The 23,900-nt window shown below is 42.5% G+C and overlaps 1 protein-coding gene and 1 long non-coding RNA gene across 3 annotated transcripts in view; one reads left to right on the top strand and one right to left on the bottom strand.

The window, feature by feature from the left end:
* The window catches only part of LOC110488546 (AF4/FMR2 family member 2), a 181,557-nt gene extending 176,553 nt beyond the window's left edge, over positions 1-5,004 (bottom strand). For both annotated transcript variants that reach the window (XM_021560781.3, XM_021560782.3), the window contains exon 1: positions 4,736-5,004. In XM_021560781.3, the coding sequence (XP_021416456.3) occupies positions 4,736-4,788 (53 nt within the window). In that variant the 5' untranslated portion in view covers positions 4,789-5,004. The remainder of the gene's footprint in view (positions 1-4,735) is intronic.
* LOC149978235 (uncharacterized) overlaps positions 1-23,900 on the top strand; it is a 1,155,107-nt gene that overhangs the window by 290,466 nt on the left and 840,741 nt on the right. The gene's annotated exons all lie outside the window — the stretch shown is intronic.

Raw genomic sequence — 23,900 nt, 5'->3', positions numbered from 1 at the left:
CCATTCCCAGAGTTGATAGAGCTTTCCCCTAAGCAGGGCTTGATGTAATAAGCTACATAGTCCTTATCCAAGAAGAACACAGTTCATAGAATGTAACATGACGATGAACTAAGTATTACAACATTGTAACAGATTAGAAGGAGGGTAGATTCTCCACAAGTGTACCGAATATTTAAAAACCAGTCTGTCCATTCAAGCGTGGATAGAGTCTTGACTCTTCTTCCCCCTTCACATGGTCTCCTCCACATCCACATTCACACCAGCCTTTCCTCTCTGCTCACATGGTGGTGTGAGAACAGTGTCAAGCCTGCTTGGCCAAGCCTGTTTAATTCCCATTTACCTCAATTTTGCCATCACTACAGTCCTTATTAATTAGTGCACTAATTAGTGCAGAGTTATGAACTGTAGCGGGTGCTAGGAGGAGTGCCTGCCAGGAATTCAGGATCTTATATGGATCGGGATAGCTGGTAGTGAAGGACTGGAAGTCGGGGTCTTATTTGCCTGAGCCTTAGGGAATGCCCTCTCCTCCCCTCCAACACTGTACTGAGGAACTAGTGGAGGACAGAGTAAGGCCTGATAGACTGTGACAGACAGGTGTGATGACAAAGTTAGGCACATGCTTTCTGATTGTACGATGCAGGGGTCCACGTAGAAGGGAGGTGTGTGTGTGGGGGGGGATCCTATAGTTCTGTAGTAGGCGCCATAAGGGTACTCTCAAACGCTGACATCACACTAGACAGGCTACTAGACAGTCAAGGATAATTATTTGTATACAATTCCATCTCTACTGTTTTGTACTTACAGTATCTTCAATACTTTTCTCTCTCCATCACATAAATATACACCACCAAAGGCTATTTACACCCAGCCAACGACAAAAGAGAAATCCTTTGATTGAGACACATATCAAATACTCCCCCCCCCCCTCCCCAGTCTCTCCCCTCTGCCAGCTTCAGTCCAGCTCTTGGCCGAGGCCAGGTGGATATTAGTGAGGTGAGGTCTCCCAGGTCTGACAGGAAGAGCTGCTCCAGATGAACTTGTTAATTGCACACTGGACCGGAGGGAAGAAGGGCCATGATACCCTCACCTTTAGTCTCCAAAGCGCATGATCACTGAGAGGCTCTGCTTTATCATTCCACAGCACTCGCTGCTCATTGGCAGATGGCAGAGCGAGTCCTCGAGGCAGCGGACTCGTCAGGCAGAGCCAGGATGCCAACCACTGCGAGCCTGCACCCGTGTCACGGTGACGGAGCGTAAAGGAGGTGGACGGGCAGAGAGATGCCACCAGGCTGCCTGGCATGGCCGTCTCTTCACGCCGGGCACAAATGAGATTGGCATTGAGAGAGGCTCCTCGGGTGCACTTTATATGTGCCACCCCCAGCTGTGGTCTGCGCACCAGGGCGGAATGTGGTGGGTCTGCTGGAGACCTTGAGAAAACAAAATCCCTGTGACTAAAACTGCAGAAAAGGGACTGCAAGGCACAGCTTACAAAAATGTGGAGAAATTCTGAAAACAGATTTTGACCAAACTGAAAAAATATAAATGTAGAACCGAGACCGGGTTATATACATCCACAGAAAGCCCAGTGTTTCATACAACAACTACTGCTCTATGGGCACTATCTTATATTACAGCAATAAGACACCCATTATGTCCACACATAATAGTCATCATACTGTACACCTCACATCCACTTCTAATGTATGTATTTGCTCAAAGGTCTGAATTACACTACAGTGAGCTGTATTTTTATCTAATAATTATGATGGTCCGTTGAACCATCTTAATAAGTCTTTATACTATTTAATTCAGAAGCGTTTTCTTTATCCATTGATATTGCCGCCATAGCAGCATAGTTTAATCCCCAGACACGTCGGTTCAGAATTACAGAGCTCTTGGGCCCCTTTGGTGAGAAAATCAGTAGAAGTAGATTTAAGATTTTATTTTCCCTTCCATCCTGGTTCACCAGGATGCCAGTATCACTTTACATATCCAATACCCACATAGCCTCAAAGAGACTCTCTTTTTCTATTTTCACCGTCCGGCAACGCTGCGAGGCTTTACACATTTCCAGCCAAATAAAAATGAATTATTTGGACAGCAATCTCTGCTGAGAAGTACAAGTAAAAGGGAAAATGACTATTTCACGAGAAAAACACTGGAGTCAGAGGGTAATCCCTGGGGATCAGTCAAGTCATAATGTAGCTTGAAAATTAAAAGAGAAAGTGACAATAAATAGCTAGGCCTTATTGAAAGGGCTGAGTTAAACCCATTCCAAGGTGTGGATGTCCATAAAACAGGCTTTAGCACACATTATTTGGAGGTGTTACTTTAATGACTTCTAATTTGTCCTCACAACGCCAACAGAGTGAAGCATCACAGTGTACAGTACAGTAGTCCAGGCATATATACCCACACACAGGCGTCAATTCCCCGTCTATCTGCTAATTCCCCCTTGAGTGACGAGAAACCATTATGCAAAAAAGGGGAGGACCATGACCTTCATCAAATGAGGTTTAACTGCTATTACTGGTGCTGAGGCCATAATATATGACTGGCTGATTGGAGCGAAGTACAACTACACCACCGGCCCTCAGCCCTCCACATATCCCCAGCACCCAGCCTCATCTTTTCTCACTACTGCTGGTGTGGTGTAGTGTTGTGTGGTGGCACTCTCAGCCCGTCACTCCCTCTGTACACCCTGCTCTCTCTCTCGCCCTCTCTCTCTCTCTCTCTCTCTCTCTCTGGAGCTCATTTCCCACCTCACTGACTCCTTCTCACCGTGGAACTGACTGAATTTGACTTGATTATACCCAACACTTGCTCTACCTAAACCAGCATGAGAGTAATCAAATTAAAATCAATATCCGTGTTGGGATATTGCCCTTGGCTTAAGAGGTGGACATAATTTCACATCACTATCACACGTTCTAGTTGTGAAGCGGAATGAAAAACCTATTTCAGAAGCCAAAGCAGTATAGTAATGGCAGGCATCAATCAATGGAAATAATCTACACTCTGTGAGAGATCATACTTGATGATATGTGCAAGGAAGACATGTGCAGCCTTTTTCTATTTCCTATTTGCTGTAATACAAATATATGTAAACACACAAACATTCATGCCTGTCCTTCAAGCTGAATTACGTAATACCAAGGTGGCCTCCATCAAATGATTTTAACTCTTGCAGGTAGGCCTAAGGTGTGATCTGGCTATTTAATAGATCATGTTACTGTGGTCACATTGAGCACGCCCAACGTATACCTCCAGATCCCACCAACCATTATAAACCAACTACAGCAGCATGAAAGATTCTCAATCACTCAATCATTTTGTGAAACAGCCTAGGGGATATGACATTGCAAGAAAGGGTATTTTGACGGAAAGTTGTAATTAGCTCTTTGTGTACAGCTAAGACGTTCCATTCCAGTCTATCACTCTCAGAGACAAAGGGGAAATGAAGAGACATGATCTGAATCGAATGCATCTGAATGGAAACAACTCAACCAAAGAGGTGTCTCAAAAATCAACTAATGTAATAAGTATCGCAGCATCCAATGAGCAAAGCAGCAATGGAAACAAACGTGATTAGCAAGCCCTGATGGTGTGGGGATTCAACAGTCTAAATGCACAGTAGCACTTCATCAGCTAGAGTAGGCCTAGTACATGAATCTAAGATGAGAAGAAAAAACAATTGATGCTGAATGTATGAATTATTCTGTGGTTTTAACTATTGTGTGAGGGAGTGGGGAGAGGAGAACTAAGAGGAGGGATGAATGAATGAATGAATGGAGTAGGTAAAACAACAAAAATTAGTGTGGGGGGGGGGGGGTAAGAATAAAATCCTCCTACTGTCTCACCATGTGCTGGTGCTACTTCTGACAATGAATAGAACACCCCAATCTTTTGGGAGTCAATAGCATCCAAATGACAGTGTACAAACATTAGTAGCACACACATTTTTAAATTAAAACATCATATGGTTAGAAATATTATTATAGCAATAGATCAAAAGAAAATATTATAATGCACATACTAGACGATGTACATACTGGCAGAGGAAACTGAAGTGTAAGAATATGTTCAGGTAATTACTTAATTGATTAATCCTAAACCATCCTAAACCACAATCTATTTGATCCATAAAATATATTACAAACTTTACAATAGGCCTACACAAATGCCTAAAATGTGTTTTAGAGTAAATTATCTGACAAAGAATAGCAGGGATATTTACAAACAATAATAAGACAGACAAGGGCATTTGATTCACTTGTCATGCAATTTATCCACAGCAGCTACATTGGCGACCTCTATAAAACCATATGAAACCCATGTTCAGGGTGAAAACTATGCAATTGCGAATCAAATGATCCCGATAAATTTGAAGCTGACATACAGACATACAGTAGTATATGGAGCGCAAAACCAGCAAAGGGCGAACTTCCCCCATTCATGAGGAGGCATTAGGTGCATAGATGTGAGTGCGCACCGAACACTTTCTACCACTACTTGTCCTACAACGTACAATATGACAATAGAGGTACCGCGCAGACACGAAGAAGACTGTAAAATAATTCATAACAGTCATCTCTCACTTTAATGCGTTCAGAGAAGGAATGCGAGCATTCCAGGAGCCCAACGCCAAATACCGGGCGCATCGATGTTCAGTTCCCAGCATCGAACAAAGACGTTAAACATAACGAAAATAAAAAATATATACACTTGTACGTACCACTGTTGCTCCAGTTCCCAGTCCCTAAAGAAGTCAAACTCGAATAGGTCCATGGTTGGTCCCAGTTGTCTGATTCAGGATGGAACCGGTGCCTGCTCAACGTATGTGTCAGTCTACATACATAAATTCTATGTGGATCTGCTAACTGTAACTAGATGTACTGTACTGTACCGTGGTCTCGCTGGCGAACTGACATACAGTACACACACAGCCAGGAAAACGCGACTGCCTCCCCTGCCTGCCTCGCGTCTCCACAGTGAACAGAAGGCGGAGCTTGACAGGCAGAAGCGGCTACACGGAGCCTGGGTACACCAAATTGAGGTATTCGGTTTATCATTTCCAATTAGCTGAAATTATATTTGCCCCACCCATTTTAGTTGTCAAAGTCAGCTGTCAAAAAATAACTTCAGATGTAAAAAATAAAAAATAAAATAAAATAGTAAATAGGCCAATGAGGAAAACAAACACTATTTTATACAGGTTATAATAAAGTTATAACCCCTTTAGAAATGATGATCATATTATGCATTATCAAGCAGTGGGTGTGATAATTGTGCATTACCATGCATTAGCATTATTCACAATAGTTGTTGACTGAAGATCATTTTACTACTGACTGATCATAGACTAGGGCAAGTTCAGGAGTTGTGTTTAGTGTCTATGACCCATATTGACTTTGTAAATGGGTGTTGTTGACAACACTGTGACCCATTGGGCCCTACAGCCTCACACAGAGGTGCTATAAATCATGGAGTTTCACAGTAAATGGTGATATGTTCGAGACGTGTGATAGCATTTCATATTTTTATTGAGCCAATTGCTTTCATCAATCTCAGGTGTAATCATAACAATGAAAATAGGTATGATATAAGTTATTTGGCAGTGCTAGCTGCATAGGCCATGTGGGAAACAGACAGGGGGCATGGCAGTAAGGCAGTGGAGGAAACAGCTCTGTAAATTGATGTATACTGTAGTGAGGAAGCCATGATGGAAACATTAAAAACATCAGCACTATGTGTCTCTTCCATTAACAGCATATAGAACTGGACGACTCGGTCCTGTAATATGGAGCAGGAGTGTGTGCAACATCAAAACAGACACGTCTAGCCTACATCTAGCCTACGTCTAGCCTACTGTTTTGTGATTTGCCTAGCTACCATGCCGTTATTACAATACCTCTCTCCTCCTCACATATAGAGCCTGGGAGTCTGTTCTAATTTATGGCATATACCTCCAAGTTGATATTAATCTCACTGCCAGAATAGTCAGCAGCCTGGTCTCATTGACTAGATGTAACATAGTGAAAGTGAATCCGGGACACTCAAATTAGTATGATATGTTACATTTAGTATGGTTACATAAGACTTGGGGTGGATGGGTGTATAATGCAAATGTTTAGGAACCTTAAGGCTGTGAGTTCAAATCTCATCACAGACAACATTAGCATTTTATCTTATCAACTACTTATTACTTTTAAACGACTTTGCAACTACTTAGCATGTTAGCTAACCCTAACCCTAACCTTAACCCTTTTAGCTAACACTTCCCCTAACCTTAATCCTTCCCCTAACCCCAACCTTAAACCTTTAGCCTAACTCCTAAACTTAACCCTAAACTAACCCCTAACCCCTAGCCTAGCTAACATTAGCCAGATAGCTAACGTTTTCCACCTAGCCAGAATTTGTAACATATTATACATTTCACAAATTTGTAACATATAATATGAATTGTAATTCATAACATATCATATCAAATGGGTGATGGACATCCACAAATTAATACAAACCATACGAACTGTAACATATCATACTAAATGGAGCATCCCAAATTTAATTACAGAATCATATCAAATGCTCTGAGACTAGGTTGCAGCAGTAAAGGGACCTATGTTTTGGTCAAACACACTCTGGAAGTAACCCATATGGCCCAAATTGAAACAAGTAGTGTCTGTTTTATTGCCTGCTCTGTATGGACAGTGGTAAAGCGGGGGAAAGCAGAGGAGAGGAGGAGAGATGGGGGGCATAATAGTGTTGGTTCTTATGCCAGGGTGCTCAGGTGCACAGCACACCATGCTACACATGGGGAATGTTGCCTTTCAGAGAAGCAGACATCTCCTTTATCATCACTTAATGCTTATTTAACTACGCAGCCAATTCACTATAGTACTCGATTTTACCCCCCCAAAAAATCGACCAACTTACAGAAGGAAATGCTAAATAATACAAAATATACTAAACAGCATAGGGAAACATGGTATGCACTAATAATCTGTATCTGTGCTTTGTTTGTCCTGCATTTTGTGTCTTTGGTATTTTGTGATGGCAATAGACTAAGCCATGGTGGGAAAGGGCCTGTGAGAGTTTCTGTCTCTCTGGTTGGGTCTTTGTTTGGGGTAGTCTGGGGTAGATGCCAGCACTGCTCTGCGTCATGCTCTGGGTGCCTCCCAGTGCTTCCCAGGCCCCCACACTGCATTTGCGTTGTTGACCCATAAACCGGCTGCAGGGAAACACAGGGCTGCACAGACAGATGGGAGAAAGGGAGAACACCGTTCCCAAATCCTTATCTGAACCTTCATGGTGGGAATGCTTTTCTTTCTTACACAACCTGCCTTGTCTCACCACTAATTAACATACACATTGCAGTTTGCAGATTTTAAAGTGCATACACTGCAATAGAATATATTGTGCATACACAGTGTGTACTGTGCATACACATTGTGCATACACAATGTAGCTAGATGTCACGTTCTGACCTTAGTTCCTTTGTTTTGTCTTTGTTTTAGTATGGTCAGGGCGTGAGTTGGGGTGGGCAGTCTATGTTCTCTTTTCTATGATTTGGGATTTCTGTGTTTGGCCATGGAGAGAGGTGGACCGGGCAGGTACCGTGTTATGCCGTGAGGCGCACGATGTCCCCGGGGCGCAGGCATAGCCCGGAGCGTTACATAGCAGCACCTCGTATCGGCCGGGCTAGAGTGGGCATCGAGCCAGGTGCCATGAAGCCGGCTCAGCGCATCTGGTCTCCAGTGCGTCTACTGGGTCCGGGGTACATGGCACCAGCCCTACGCATGGTGTCCCCGGTTTGCAAGTATCCAGCCAGGTAGGGATGTGCAGGCTCGGTGCTCGAGACCTCCAGTGCGCCTCCACGGTCCGGTCTAGCCGGTGCCTCCTCCACGCACCAGGCCTCCGGTGGCAACCCCCGCACCAGGCTGTCTCTCCGTCTCCTCCTGCCTGTCCAGCGCTGCCAGAGGTGGACAAAGACTATGGTGGAGTGGGGTCCACGTCCCGCGCCAGAGTCGCCACCGCGGACAGACACCCACCCAGACCCTCCCCCATAGGTTCAGGTTTTGCGGCCAGGGGTCCGCACCTTTGGGGGGGGGGTCTGGGTGGGCGTCTGTCCGCGGTGGCGACTCTGGCGCGGGACGTGGACCCCACTCGACCATAGTCTTTGTCCACCTCTTAACCCGCCTCCGTGGCCTATTTAGAGCGGCGACCCTCGCCGTCGACCTCGTGCTGGAGGGTGGGGGGGGGGGTACTGTCACGTTCTGACCTCAGTTCCTTTGTTTTGTCTTTATTTTAGTATGGTCAGGGCGTGAGTTGGGGTGGGCAGTCTATGTTCTCTTTTCTATGATTTGGGATTTCTGTGTTTGGCCTGGTATGGTTCGCAATCAGAGGCAGCTGTCTATAGTTGTCCCTGATTGAGAACCATACTTAGGTAGCCTGTTTTCACCCTTGAGTTGTGGGTGATTATATTCCGTTTCAGTGTTTGCACCATTCGGGACTGTTTCGGTTTTCATTTTGATTCTCTTGTTCTTTTGTATTCAGTCTCATTAAATTATATTATTGATACATACCACGCTGCACATTGGTCCTCATCTTCTTCCACCACCAACAACGGCCGTTACACTAGAATATACAGTACCAGTCAAAAGTTGGGGAACACCTACTCATTCAAGGGTTTTTCTTTATTTTTACTATTTTCTACATTGTAGAATAATAGTGAAGACATCAAAACTATGAAATAACACACATCGAAACATGTAGTAACCAAAAAAGTTTTAAACAAATCAAAATATGTTTTACATTTGAGATTCTTCAAAGTAGCCATGATGACAGCTTTGCACACTTTTGGCATTCTCTACCAGCTTCATGAGGTAGTCACCTGGAATGCATTTCAACTAACAACTACCTTGTTAAAAGTCAATTTGTGGAATTTCATTCCTTAATGCTTTTGAGCCAATCAACTGTGTTGTGACAGTCCATATTATTGTAAGAACAGCTCAAAAAAGCAAAGAGAAATTACAGTCCATTATTTTAAGACATGAAGTTCAGTCAATACAGAAAAGACCCAGAGTTACCTCTGCTGCAGAGGAGTTCATTAACTGCGCCTCAGATTGCAGCCCAAATCAATGCTTCACAGGGTTCAAGTAACAGACACATCTCAATATCAATTGTTCAGAGGAGACTGCGTGAATCAGGTCTTCATGGTCGAATTGCTGCAAAGAAACCACTACTAAAGAACACCAATAAGATGAGGAAATTTGCTTGGGCCAAGAAACATGAGCAATGGACATTAGACCGGAGGACATTTGTCCTTTGGTCTGGTGAGTCCAAATTTGAGATTTTTGGTTCCAACCACTGTGTCTTTGTGAGACACAGAGTAGGTGAACAGATGATCTCTGCATGTTTGGTTCTACCGTGAAGCATGGAGGAGGAGGTGTGATGGTGTGGGGTTGCTTTGCTGGTGACGCTGTCTGTGATTTATTTTGAATTCAAGGCACACTTAACCAGCATGGCTACCTCAGCATTCTGCAGTGATACGCCACCCCATCTGGTTTGCGCTTAGTGGGACTAACATTTTATTTTTTCAACAGGACAATGACCCAAAACACACCTCCAGGCTGTGCAAGGGCTATTTGACCGAGAAGGAGAGTAATGGTGTGCTGCGTCAGATGACCTGGCCTCCACAATCACCCAACCTCAACCCCATTGCGATGGTTTGGGATGAGTTGGACCGCAGAGTGAAGGAAAAGCAGCCAACAAGTGCTAAGCATGTGTCGAAACTCGTTCAATACTGTTGGAAAAGCATTCCAGGTGAAGCTAGTTGAGAGGGTGGTAACTTTGAAGAATATAACATCTAAAATATTTTTTGATTCATTTTTTTTGGTTAGTACATGATTCCATATGCGCTATTTCATAGTTTGATGTCTTCACTATTATTCTACGTTGTAGAAAATGTAAGAAAATAGTAGAAATGTAGAAAATTGTATTAATAACAATGTAAAAAATTGTAGAAATAAAGAAAAAGACATGAATGAGTAGGTGTGTCTAAACTTTTGAGTTGTTCTGTATTTGTACACAATTGTCATAATGATGTTTTTAAATTGATGTCTTCATCATTTCTTCCATACTAGAGTGTTGATATTTTTTCTATTTTTTCATGTTCATCAACATTTTTCCCAATCCCTTTGTCCACCCATGGACATAATTCACTGCAAGAGACAGAGCAGCCATTTGTTGAAATTGCCTGTGGTTAAATCACTTGTCAGAAGCTGTGAGAAGTGATTGGAAAATACCTCATCAGAGTGAGAGGAGGCCCAGCAATTGTCTCTGTGTCCCTTTTCATCTCCCTAAAATGAAAAAGAGTCATTATGAGCTAAGTTGATACGGTCTGAGGGGGATCACCTCCTAATTATACCACTGTAATTTCAGAGTTAATTATCTCTCTAACTTCCCTCTTCTGTTAGCCCATTCATAACACAATCTCAACTCTCCTCAACCCTAGCTCACAGGGCGAAGTGGAGGCTCAGGATCATATCTGTCCAGACTGGAGGAGGTGGAAGGAGACAGATCCAGTAGCACATTTCACGTACCTAGGCTAGCCAGACAGATCCTCAATCAGCACAACTAACCACAGAGCAGCCACAACATCAAGGAGAGTCTGGCGAAAGTCATCCTCTCAGACTGGAGCTGTGTATACTTCCTCTGTCTGGCAGTTTAAGTAAACATTACAAACGTATAGGTCCAGTCAAAATTCCCTGAGGATGATTGTTGGGTGGCAGGATCCATTTAGCTGGTATCATTGCATTTCTGATTGAGTATGGCTCATTTTTGTCTGTTCATCTGAGTATAACTGACAACATCAATGTATTATGCATGAGTTCCACAACTAGCTTCCACGGGCCAAAGCAACGGCATCACTCTGGATGTGTGTATCATAAATTCAGCTCATAAAAATCTCTGAGATGAATATGCAATTTCTAGAGAAACAGTTTTAAACTGCAGCTTGAGTGAAAATAAAAATATATTGATATTGCTTCTTTCTTCATGGTCCCCAGAATATAGTCATTTGAATTTCGTAAATGTGCTTTCCTATATGAACACAGCTCTTTAACATGGCTCTCCAATGTGTTCATTGATAATTGGCAGTAGCACTGGCAGCGGGGCACTGAATCAACCTCTCCACGGCAGCCCTGCCTGCTGAGTGACAGATGCTAATTAGCTACCTTCGTCAGGCCCACTAAATAATCTGCTCTCTCGCTCTCTTTCTCTCTCGTTTCTGACACAACTCATTGTAAATGCCAGCTCTCTAGATGCATGAAATGTCTTCGTTATAAATTACAGTATTTTTGTGTGGCAGTATTGAAGATTAGAATGGAAGAGGATGAAGTGTTCTTTTTTTCAAAAACTATTCAACAGCCATTTACCTTAGCCCGCCTGATTCCTCGCACTCTTCTCAAACACTGAAAAGCCGAGGGACATTTGCTCAATGTAAACTCTCTATTTTTTAGAGCGGACCATTGTTCTCTATGGCCATTATCAAATTACTCCATTAACCACCCCAAATTCAATATATGTTTGATAAATGCGTGTGATCCCCCAACTGGCTGCACTTGATATGAACATGATTCTGGAAATATTGCCTTTGGTTATTTTTCCCTCAAAACAGAGGCCAAATATCATAAGTATTAGTTCTGTGCCTCTGAGTGACTAGTGTAATGTTTATTTCTTTATAAGCCATGCACAGTTCTATTCGCTGTAGACTCCATATTATTTTGTCTAGAAAGTCTCTCTTAAGTAGCAGTCATCCGGAACGCTTTCAGTGTGAAAAGAGAGAGAAAGCTATAATGCCGTGAACACAAAACCAAAGTGCCTCTGGCTAATTTCAACAGTGAAATCTTTTTGGCATTGATCGGTATTTCAATACTGTATTTGTGTGCTCAAAGCTCCAATTAAATTACAATAGAAAATAAATAATGTAGGATACATACAATGACGTTTTGACTAATTGTAAATGTCCTTGTAGCCATTCCGCAACTAAACAAATCAAGGGGATATTCATCAGATTCTCTGTGTGTCATCAACATGTCAAAAAGACCAATGTATTGTTGTAATAAAAGAGGTGTGGGGGATGCATAATGCCAATATGACTAAATGTAACATTTTCTGGAAGCCTTTCCATATCTAAACAAACAAAGCCGATACGCCACATATCTATATTTGTGCCATTGTCTGTCTGCCTGTCATCATCAACTTGTCAGCATAACCATGATATGAACCCTATGAAAGACTTTACCACCACAATCTCCATTGTATTACAAACCATCAATTATTTTCTTGTGGTGAAATCTTCCGTGTTCGTTTTTGAATGTTTTTTTCTTTTGTGTTTTTCCCCTAGCTCTTTTCATTTCTGGCATCATCTGTTTGTGCGGAGCCAGAGAAAAAGTTCCCGGCAGAAATAATGACCACATAGATAGAAGGTCTTTGAAGAAAATAATCAAATAATTCCTGCCGCTGGATCCAGGGGAATTGATAATGATAGTGTTTTCTGCGGGATGACGGGATTAATCATAGACTGAGGGGGAGAATAAGGCCCAAACATTCTCTCCCTCCTAATTCTTGTGGCTTAAATGTACCGCTGAGCTCCATGGGAGCTGCTGGTGTGAGCACAGCCAAGCCGGCCACATTAAAAGCTCTCAGGCTGATCTGAGGAGGATGGTTGTGGCTGATGTCTGAGGCTGGCTGTGGCTGTGCTGGGAGCCCATGAACCCTGGGGTCCACATACACCAGCCCTGCCATTCTACAGTAGGTAGAAGGTAGCCTGCAGTCAGCACACGCTGGACACCCTGCAGTTTGAACACACAGAGCATCACAGGACCCAAAGTTGCAATATGGAAGGACGATGGAATTATTGTTAAGATACCTGCTTTACTACCATTGCTATATCAAAGCTCCTGGAACAGTGCTGGTCCTCACCTCACTCATCCCAGTCTTAGTTTCATTTCTAAGAAATAATAAACTCAATAGCACTGTACTGCAGATCCTTCTTAAATCGCCCACTTCTTTGTGTAAACCCCCCTGCCCAAAGCATGGGCAGACGTCAGCGGAAACTGTGACCTTTTAGTGAGTATGGGGGATAAAACAAAGTGCTGTCAGTAGTAATGAGCCATCTGGATGCTGCTGCGTCCACACCATCCAGCAACCCACCCACCTGAAGAACACATCAATCTGCTATCTGTTCACAAGGTGGTGGGAAGCATCACTGCTGTCACTCACCAGCCTGGACCAGTAATGTACCGCCAATCAGACACACTCTCCCAATGTCTGCTCCAATTTAACATTAGGCTTACTGGCCATACATCTCACAAAAGATGTAGTTCTATCAAACTTTTCAGTTTATGGATTGTCTATCCCAAATGTGTGACTTTGGCTCATTCCAGCTAACAGAGGAATACACTCAAAAATATTTTTTACAATGGATGATCCTGGTGCAATAATTTCCTGTTTGAAAGACACATTTGCTATTTGTCATCAGTACCACATCAATAGAAGGATTAATTGAGGAGAACAAACGGGGCAAAACGGATAGAGGGACTCTATCCGGGGTCTGGAAGTGTATATCAGTACAGTCTGTTCAGTGTCATCCAGCTCATATAAATGGGCCTCACACACCCTATGGCCTGACAGCTAGGGACACAAGCCTGCGAGCAGCAGTCGGATACCACAGGCAGAATGGAGAACTACACAATGTTTTTTGTTTCCCGGCTGAGAGTTGTGTGTCACAGGTGGATCCCACCTGACACGCTTTGGCTACTCTGGCCTCCCGCTTTGTCCTGCTGCTGTGGAGGAGTGCTCCCTGCTGGATCCAGAGGGAAATTTCTTCCCACTATAAGGACATTCTCCTGGGCTAACCACATACAACAATTGTATGGGCTGCTGCTAATGTGAAAAGAGGACACAACGGATTTAGCAGACTGTAGATGGCAATATGGTGACTTAGTAGTCTGGCAGCGAGGGAAAAAAGATAACATTTGACATTTGTATATCAGATTCATTCCAATGTATTATTAGAATCTAGACAGTGAAAGTTCTCAATTAAAATAGCAGTGTTATTATTATCAATGCTAGATTCAGTGTTAACAGGGAATGAATATGCTTATACTGTCTTGGCATAAAAAATACGATAATACACTACGTGACCAAAAGTATGCTCGTCAAACATCTCATTCCAAAATCATGGGCATTAATATGGAGTTGGTCCCCCCTTCACTGCTATAACAGCCTCCACTCTTCTGGCAAGGATTTCCACTAGATGTTGGAACATTACTGTGATGACTTGCTTCCATTCAGACACAAGAGCATTAGTGAGGTCGGGGAAGAATGTTGAGCAATTCGGCCTGGCTTGCAGTCAGCGTTCTAATTCATTATGAAAGGTGTTCGATGGGGTTGAGGTCAGGGCTGTTTGGAGGCCAGCTTCCACCGATTTTGACAACCCATTTCTGTATGGACCTTGCTTTGTGCACGGGGGCATTGTCATGCTGAAACAGGAAAGGGCGTTCCCCAAACTGTTGCTGCAAAGTTGCCACAAAGCACATAATCGTGTAGAATGTTATTGTATGCTGTAGCGTTAAGATTTCCCTTCACTGGAACTAAGGGGCCTAGTCCAAATCATTAACAACAGCCCCAGACCATTATTCCTTCTCCATCAAACTTTACAGTTGGCACTATGCATTCGGGCAGGTAGCGTTCTCCTGGCATTCACCAAACCCAGATTCGTCTGTCGGAATGCCAGATGGTGAAGCATGGTTCAGCACTCCAGAGAACACGATGCTTCTTCACTCCAGAGAATGTGTTTCCACTGCTCCAGAGTCCAGTGACGGGGAGCTTTACACCAATCCAGCCAACGCTTGGCATTGCGCATGGTGATCCTAGGCTTGTGTGCGGCAGTTCAGCCATGGAAACTCATTTCATGAAACTCCAGACGAACATTTATTGTGCTGACGTTGCTTCCAGAGGCAGTTTGGAACTCGGTTGTGAGTGTTGCAACCGAGGACAGATGATTTTTACACACTATGCATTTCCACACTCTGCAATCCAGTTCTTTGAGGTTGTGTTGCCTACCAGTTTCGTGGCTAAACTGTTGTTGCTCCTAGACATTTCCATTTCACAATAACAGCACTTACAGTTGACCGGGGTAGCTCTAGCAGAGCAGAAATTTCACGAACTGACTTGTTCCTATGTTCCTTGTTCCTACATCCTATGAAGGTGCCATGTTGAAAGTCATTGAGCTCTTCAGTAACGCATTCTACTGCCAATGTTTGTCTATTGAGATTGCATGGCTGTGTGCTCAATTTCATACATCTGTCAGCAATAGGTGTGGCTGAAATAGTCAAAACCACTCATTTAAAGGGGTGTCCACATACTTTTTATATATAGTGTTTGTTGCTAAAATTATGAAAGTCAGAATTAAAATAAAGGTCAAAAAATTTGAGGGGATGGGATTGGCCCAGAAAGGAGAGGAGGATGGACCAGAGCCATGTTTGTCTGTCCTTCCCACCCTTTAAACGCCACGCTTATGTTACACCTGCCTGGTCCCTGCTGTAGCCCATCAGAGTGTGAAAACAGTCAGCATGGGAGGATCAGTCTGTCTGTGGGAGGGGTGGGGATGGGAGCCTTTCCAAGGCTGTGTAGTGGGGTGTGACGAAAGCCTTATCTCCTGACAACCACCCCACTCAAGGCGCATGGCCAGAGACCTGTCAGGCCCAATCATCCAGTGGCCTCAGCCCTGCCTCCTGCAGTAGCCCTGGACACGGAGGCGCTGTCACAGACTGGACGCACAGGAGGAGGAACACAGCCAAAGCTAGCCCAGCCAGCCCAGCCAGCCCAGCCAGCCCAGCCTAGCCTAGTCTCACTCTCTATCCCACATCCAGAGTGACTTATCCCCTGATTCCCGCTGCCTGCACCTTCGAAGTATGAGACTGAGCCTGACATTTCTCAGAATTCAGCATCAAGATATTTTCCTATTTTCCTTTTTTTCAAACTCAGGGGAAAATTAGTCACCTTGAGTTTATTAACCCTGTGAGATCGGAATAACTGCTTTTAACGCTATGGTATGCTTCCTCCTGCTCTGAGTTAAAAAAATAAAACAATTTTTTTTGGTAGTAACTATTGATGGACAGAAACCATCAATCATGGCCAATGGGACAGATGGACCTAATAGAGTCCCACAGTGGAGGTGTCATAATACCCATAAAACCTAGCGGTCAAACAGGGAAATGGTTCCAACCATTTTTCCACTATTAATTTTCCCCTTAGGGAAAATAAGGGCTGTGTTTCGTGTAGGCTTAAGCTTCGATCACACCGACAGTGTCATTGCATTTTGGTACATCAGAATTACATTCATTTCCAATGAAACTCTGAGTTGTCCTTGCAGCATTATGTTGCAGAGGCAGTTTCAGTGCATTCAGCGTGTAGTAAAAATGGTAGCAGAAACAGAAATGGTAGCAGAAGGTGAATGTTGAACTTTTGTTGCTGTGTACTATTTTGCGCAAGGATGCTGTCGATGTGTTTGATGTGTTCGAAGCGTTACCCTGGCGTGATGTTTTGATAACCATGTAGATCTCTCTCGGACGAGGTGACTTTTATCAATATATTCGGCTCTATTTATTACTAGATTTGAAAATGATAATTCGCCTCAAAGTAGACATCATGCAAAACACCACATCCCTCCAAGCTCTTGCACGTCATCTCTAGCTGACACCTTTGCGAACAGGTATTGTGTCAATTTAAAACTTCCACAAGACAGTTCACAGAAATTTTCATTTAAAGAATTGTAGCCAATTTAGCCATTATTATATTCAGCTAACATTAGATAGTTAATCCAGAGATTCCTACCTTTGCCTCGATTCGTCTGTCTGGTCCAGATCATCATGACATTTGTAGTTCTTTATGATAGCCACATTAGCAGCTAATTAGCGTTTCATTTGTGTGTGTGTGGGGGGGGGTGTAAATTCAGGTGAACATATTGATAAAAGTCACCTTGTCCTAGAGAGATTTACACAGTTATCAAAACGTCACGCCAGGGTAAGCCTAAAACACAGCCCTTATTTGTGCTCTTATAAGTGTTTCTAAAATCCCCAAATGGGAAAAATCAATGGTGGAAAAACAATTGGAACCATCTCCCTGTGTGACCGCTAGGTTTTATGGGTTTGATGACTCATACTGTGGTACTCTATGGGAGGTCTTATCCACTGGGCACACACTTGTTGAATCAACATAGTTTCCACATCATTTCAATCAAATTACGTTGAACCAAAGTGGAATTGATGTTGAGTTGACGTCAGTGCCAAGTGGATAGTGTTTATGGAGCACTCAACAACTTCATTCACCTAGTCAACAAAAGCTGTCAGCATAACTGTGGCCAAACAGTAGGAGTGGTGTGTTGACTGTCTGTATGCTGTGGTAGTCTGTCTGGGAGAAACAACCAAGGGCTACAGCTACTCTATTTTTACTTAAAATGGCTCATGGCACTCCAACACAGAACACCCAGATGTGGCCATCTGATCAATACTGAAACCACTTTGCATATTACTCCTGTTTTTCAGTCTCAGCCTCATGTATTCTTGTTCTCAGCGATTAATCTTCTCAGTGAGAAATATACCTGCCTAGAGAAGGGCGATATATCATAGTGCTTTATATGGTCCAAGGTATTTTCAAATCAAGGAACAGCGGCGTATTTAAACTAAAACCATTATACCAGGGGTTCACAACAGTGGTGTCATGCCTGTAGGGGGCACAAAGGCATGTGACCCTCAGTTGTGTCCTTTAAGCTCACATTTTGTCATAATCTTTTGTAAAAAGATCTGTCAGCGGTATTTTGCGGGTGGGGGGGGGGGCACACTGACTGGACCAGGTAAGTGGTTCCTTCCTAGATGCACGGAGCAAAGAGGTGCCTAGGCAGGATGCTAGATACTCTAGTGTGTGCAGTATCGTCACTGTAAGAGGAGAGAGAGTGTAGAGTGACACACACAGCATTTGACTTGATTTTAGCTGCAGGTGACTGGCAAGAAGTATGTTTTGTAAATTAATTTGATCAAGCTATGTAGTCTGAAAAAAGTTGTGTTATTTCTCCATAATATTAGCCACCTAACAATTTTCTGAAGTTGGAAATTCATGAACAGTGAATTCAAATTCACTGTTTATGTACTCGGATATTTTCCACTGTGAAATTCATTGACAGAGCTATGCATGCAAATATTGACAGACAATTAGACTGTTCTTTTCAAAACTCAAATAACAATAAATTGATACACAGTTGGCAAACAATGCTTAAATTATTGGGTTATGATACTACCAGTGTGGCAGCGGTACTAAACTAAGGCATCAAGTGCTTAAAGAATCAATGTGCATCATTAATTAAAATAACAATTGGACAGGTAAAGAGGTATGCTAAGATAACCTATGCAGAAATAGAGACATCTTTTTTTACATAGAATTAGGCGTAAGGATTATGGCTATAGAGCAAGTGAGCAAGCGAATAAGCTGTGTTAGGTGTTTGAAGAATGCAAACTTCCGGAGGGGGGAGCAGCTTCACTACATTCCACGCCCCTGCATCCTGATGTACTTTGTGAATCCTCTAAAAATAATGGATGCATGACGCTCCTGGTTCTCAAAGTGGAGTCAGAGGTACTGAAGGGGGTCTGAGGCCAGATCTCAAAATATGTACAGTACCAGTCAAAAGTTTGGACACACCTACTCATTCAGGGGTTTTTCATTATTTTTACTATTTTCTACATTGTAGTATGTAGTAACCAACAAAGTGTTCAACATATACATTTTATATTTTATATTTGAGATTCTTCAAAGTAGCCACCCTTTGCCTTGATGACAGCTTTGCACATTCTTGGCATTCCCTCAACCAGTTTCACGAGGAATGCTTTTCCAACAGTCTTGAAGGAGTTCCCACATATGCTGAGCAGTTGTTGGCTGCTTTTCCTTCACTCTGTGGTTCAACTCATCACGAAACATCTCAATCGGGTTGAGGTTGGGTGATTGTGGAGGCCAGGTAATCTGATGCAGCACTCCATCACTCTCCTTCTCGGTCAAATAGCCCTTAGACAGCTTGAAGGTGTGTTTTGGGTCATTGTCTTGTTGAAAAACAAATTATAGTCCCACTAAGCGCAAACCAGATGGGATGGCGTATCGCTGCAGAATGCTGTGGTAGCCATACTGGTTAAGTGTGCCTTGAATTCTAAATAAATCACAGAGAGTGTTACCAGCAAAGAACCCCCACACCTTCACAACACCTCCTTCAGGCTTCATGGTGGGAACCACACATGCAGAGATCATCTGTTCACCTACTCTGCGTCTCTTCTTATTGGTGTTCTTTAGTAGTGGTTTCTTCGCAGCAATTCGACCATGAAGGCCTGATTCACGCAGTCTCCTCTGAACAGTTGATGTTGAGATGTGTCTGTTACTTGAACTCTGTGAAGCATTTATTTGGGCTGCAATCTGAAGTGTGGTTAACTCTATTCCTCTGCAGCAGAGGTAACTCTGGGTCTTCCTTTCCTGTGGCAGTCATCACGAGAGCCAGTATCATCATAACGCTTGATGGTTTTTGCGACTGCACTTGGAGAAAATTTCAAAGTTCTTGAAATTTTCCCGGATTGACTGAACTTCATGTCTTTAAATAATGATGACCTGTCGTTTCTCTTTGCTTACTTGAGCTGTTCTTGCCATAATATGGACTTGGTCTTTTACCAAATAGGGCTATCTTCCGTATACCATCCCTACCTTGTCACAACACAACTGATAGGCTCAAACACATTAAGAAGGAAAGAAATTCCACAAATGAACTTTTAACAAGGCACACCTGTTAATTGAAATGCATTCCAGGTGACTACCTCATGAAGCTGGTTGAGAGAATGCCTAGAGTTTGAAAAGCTGTCATCAAGGAAAAGGGTGGCTACTTTGAATAATCTCAAATAGAAAATGTATTTCGATTTCTTTAACACTATTTTGGTTACTACATGATTCCACGTGTGTTATTTCATAGTTTTGATATCCTCACTATTGTTCTACAGTGTAGAAAATAGTAAAAATAAAGAAAACTCCTTGAATGAGTAGGTGTGTCCAAACTTTTGACTGGTACAATATTTTTTAAATCATACTTTTCATTCTTCATTTTTTTATAATGTTTTGTTCTATATATTTTTTTACATTTCATTATTACATTTTACTAACAAATTAAATACATTTTGGCCAAGGGATCAGTGGAATAAGTTTAGAGGGTGTAATACAATACAATGTTATAATAATATTTCAGATAATGTTGGTCTGTTTTTTTGGTCCGTATTTTGTTGACCAATAAGAAGGATTCACCATTAAAATGCAGTTTTATGTGGGCCCAATAAAAAAAATTAAGACATTTGTGAAACACTTTCATTCCACCATTTCCACAATTAACTAGTTACTGTGTACAGTATATAAACTCAGCAAAAAATAAACGTCATCTCACTGCCAACTGTGTTAATTTTCAGCAAACTTAACATGTGTAAGTATTTGTATAAACATAACAAGATTCAACAACTGAGACATAAAAGTTCCACAGAGATGTGACTAACAGAAATTGAATAATGTGTCCCTGAATAAAGGGGGGGGGGGGGATCAAAATCAAAGCAACCGTCAGTATCTGGTGTGGCCACCAGCTGCATTAAGTACTGCAGTGCATCTCCTCCTCATGGACTGCATCAGATTTGCCAGTTATTGCTGTGAGATGTTACCCCACTCTTCCATCAAGTTCCTGGACATGTCTGGGGGGAATGGCCCTAGCTCTCACACTCCGATCCAACAGGTCCCAGACGTGCTCAATGGGATTGAGATCCGGCTTCTTCGCTGGCCATTGCAGAACATTGACATTCCTATCTTACAGGTAATCACGCACAGAACGAGCAGTATGGCTGGTGGCATTGTCATGCTGGAGGGTCATGTCAGGATGAGCCTGCAGGAAGGGTACCACATGAGGGAGGAGGATGTCTTCCCTGTAACGCACAGCGTTGAGATTGCCTGCAATGACAACAAGCTCAGCCTGATGATGCTGTGACACACCGCCCAAGGCCATGACGGACCCTCCACCTCCAAATCGGTCCCGCTCCAGAGTACAGGCCTCTTTGTACCGCTCATTCCTTCGATGATAAACGCGAATCCGACCATCACCCCTGGTGAAACAAAACCGCGACTCGTCAGTGAAGAGCACTTTTTGCCAGTCCTGTCCTTATCTTTGAAAGACAGGGTCCTGAAAAAGGGACGTTTATTTTTTTGCTGATTTTAGAGTTAGCACAATGACTGGATGTCTATGGTATCTGCTCGCTAGCACTAGTTAGCAACTTCCTTCAAAGTGCGTGCAGCAACACAAAAATGGAATCCGCGAGTTCATCTGACACTGGGGAAGTAGATAAAGGGCCTCATTGACAAAATCCCGAAGTATCCCTTTAAGGACATTTTTTGGGCCTCGGAGGCTCACATGGATATTGGTGTCCACAGTCCTACTCCAATTATGTTTTAAAATGTTTTTTAGAATAGAAATGCACTGCAATTTAATGTTTAAAACTGCAATTTATTATCTCTGCCTCGTGGCAAAATGTGTAGAGTTGCTGGATATAAGTTTTAAACTGCAACAACAGAAAGTCTCCCTGCCCCATGAAAATGTTTTGCTAAATTACAGGAAATTAGCTTGAAAACTTTATATTGTTCTCTCCTATGCCAAGAGGTTGGCCTTTAAAATGTTCCTTCCCAGGGCACAAGACTTGGTTCGTCCAAAGTCATAGTAAAACTCCTTGCATGCTATTTTTTATCTCACTCGAGTTGATTTCTGATTATGAAGGGGTCTCTGATCAATTTGCTATCACAATACTGCGATTACTAAACAGGAGCCAACCGAAGGGATTGTTTCACTTTTGAAAATGATTGACACTTTATAAACACTGGATTCCTTCCCACCAAGGAGGATTCCAGTCAGATGTGTAGTGGAATGTAAATAAGCCTGTTTAAGTCCCATTGATGTGTAGATAAAGAGATGCAAGTTTGTTCACAGTGTCATTGTTTCTCCTTCAAAGAGATAAGATATCAGATGGCTGATAATTACACAAGCACTGACTCATTAGGGGGGGAAGACTTCATACTAATCAAAATGCATTAGTAGACAAGCATCTGACATCAGCTCTAAAATAGCTCTTGTGCGAATTAAATTTGACAAAGTGAGTTAGGGCCTGCTTTACTCAATGGATGAGTACAGCAGGGTTTAGCACATTCAGAGACGACATCACCTACTACTTGCTAACTAACCCCACGGGTAAGCGTCTATTCTATGCTAGTGGAAACTATTCACTACTTCTAGGGGACTGACTTTGTCTGAATCGAGACTGGACAAGGACATTTGTTTTGTTTAATGTGGGTTAAAGGAATAGCCCTGCTCTCAGCCATCATGTGGGCTTAGCGGAAAGATGTTTCATTTGTCTGGAGAAAATACAAAAATCAATACTTTAATTTCAGTTTTCAATTAAGAGAGCTAACGGGTTAGCTAGCATTTTTAACATGGGTCCCCTATGCTCATCCATCAGCATTAGTGCACATTGGAAATAATGACTATGACTGCATACTCTATTATCTCTGTCCAAATGGGAGCACAAAGGTAAGTAATATAAGTGGACAACCACAAACTAATACAATGTAGTGGATGTAATGGACCCTCCGCTCTTTCTTTGTTTAGTAATTTATTTCCAGCTGAGCAGAAATGAGACCGTGAACTGTAGCTATATGTTATTATGTTGCTTGGAAAACGGCCAAATGCACCCTGAATTTGATAACTATTTTAATTTTATCTTAATGATTAATACAGATTAACAGGCCAATTTAAATGTTACATGCACGTACCTTGATTAAGACTTTAATCAGCAACTTGATAGTAGGAAATCTAATCGTTGGTAATGATAAGTGCCAAGAAAGTTGGGCCTGGTTGAAAAAAACAAAGACAAAGCAGGGTGAGTGCCACAAGAGCAGAAAGGAAAAGGGCTCCTCAATTGTATTGTGCTGAGACAACTTTAAAAAAACATCTTTAACAGAGAGATATAAACCAAATAAAACATAATCCATAAAATGCATCACTACATCACCACACTTTTTTTGAGATTTCTGAAATACCATTCAAAACCGCAGCACGTTGAATTCTGCCGAAACACTATTTTGACTAATAAAATCACCTAATGAATGTATGTCTGTCATTACATGCTAATTAAATACTTCTCCAGGCCCATTTTAAGTGTTGCCATTGATTTTCCATGCATGTATTAATGAGAGTACAGGCAGTTGGCCAGGGGAGGGAGGGAGGGGACTGGCAAGGGATGAGGGGCTCTGGAGTGCTGGGTTCAATTGACAAAGCCCTCAGTGACAACAGGAAAAAGAGCAGGGAGAGAGGCAGAGAGAGCAGTGGGTGAAAGAAGAGGCCATCAGGTCTCTCTTTCTCTCCATGGCGGCTGTTGTTAGGCTGGCCAAAACTAGGTCAGTCTCTGGGATACAGAAATGACAGGCTAAATTGCTTTGCCAAAGCTGAGAGAGGGAGAGAGGGATATATATATATATATATATATATATATATATATATATATATATGAGAGAGAGAGAGAGAGAGAGAGAGAGAGAGAGAGAGAGAGAGAGAGAGACAGAGAAAGAGTGTGGGCCCTCTTTGATTTGTGCTCAGTATAATCGACATATATCTTTTGCAGAAGTTGCGATTCTTGAGTTCATGTCATGACTGCTCAATGTGCAACAACCAATTTTTGGCACAAGGCTAATTGGATTGGACTAAGTCTGTGCCAGGGCTCCACCACGTGGTC

The sequence above is a fragment of the Oncorhynchus mykiss genome, chromosome 14, assembly GCF_057628025.1.
Source record: "Oncorhynchus mykiss isolate SJ-2025 chromosome 14, ASM5762802v1, whole genome shotgun sequence".
In the NCBI taxonomy this organism is placed as follows: Eukaryota; Metazoa; Chordata; class Actinopteri; order Salmoniformes; family Salmonidae; genus Oncorhynchus; species Oncorhynchus mykiss.
This window is presented reverse-complemented; position numbering and strand designations above follow the sequence as displayed.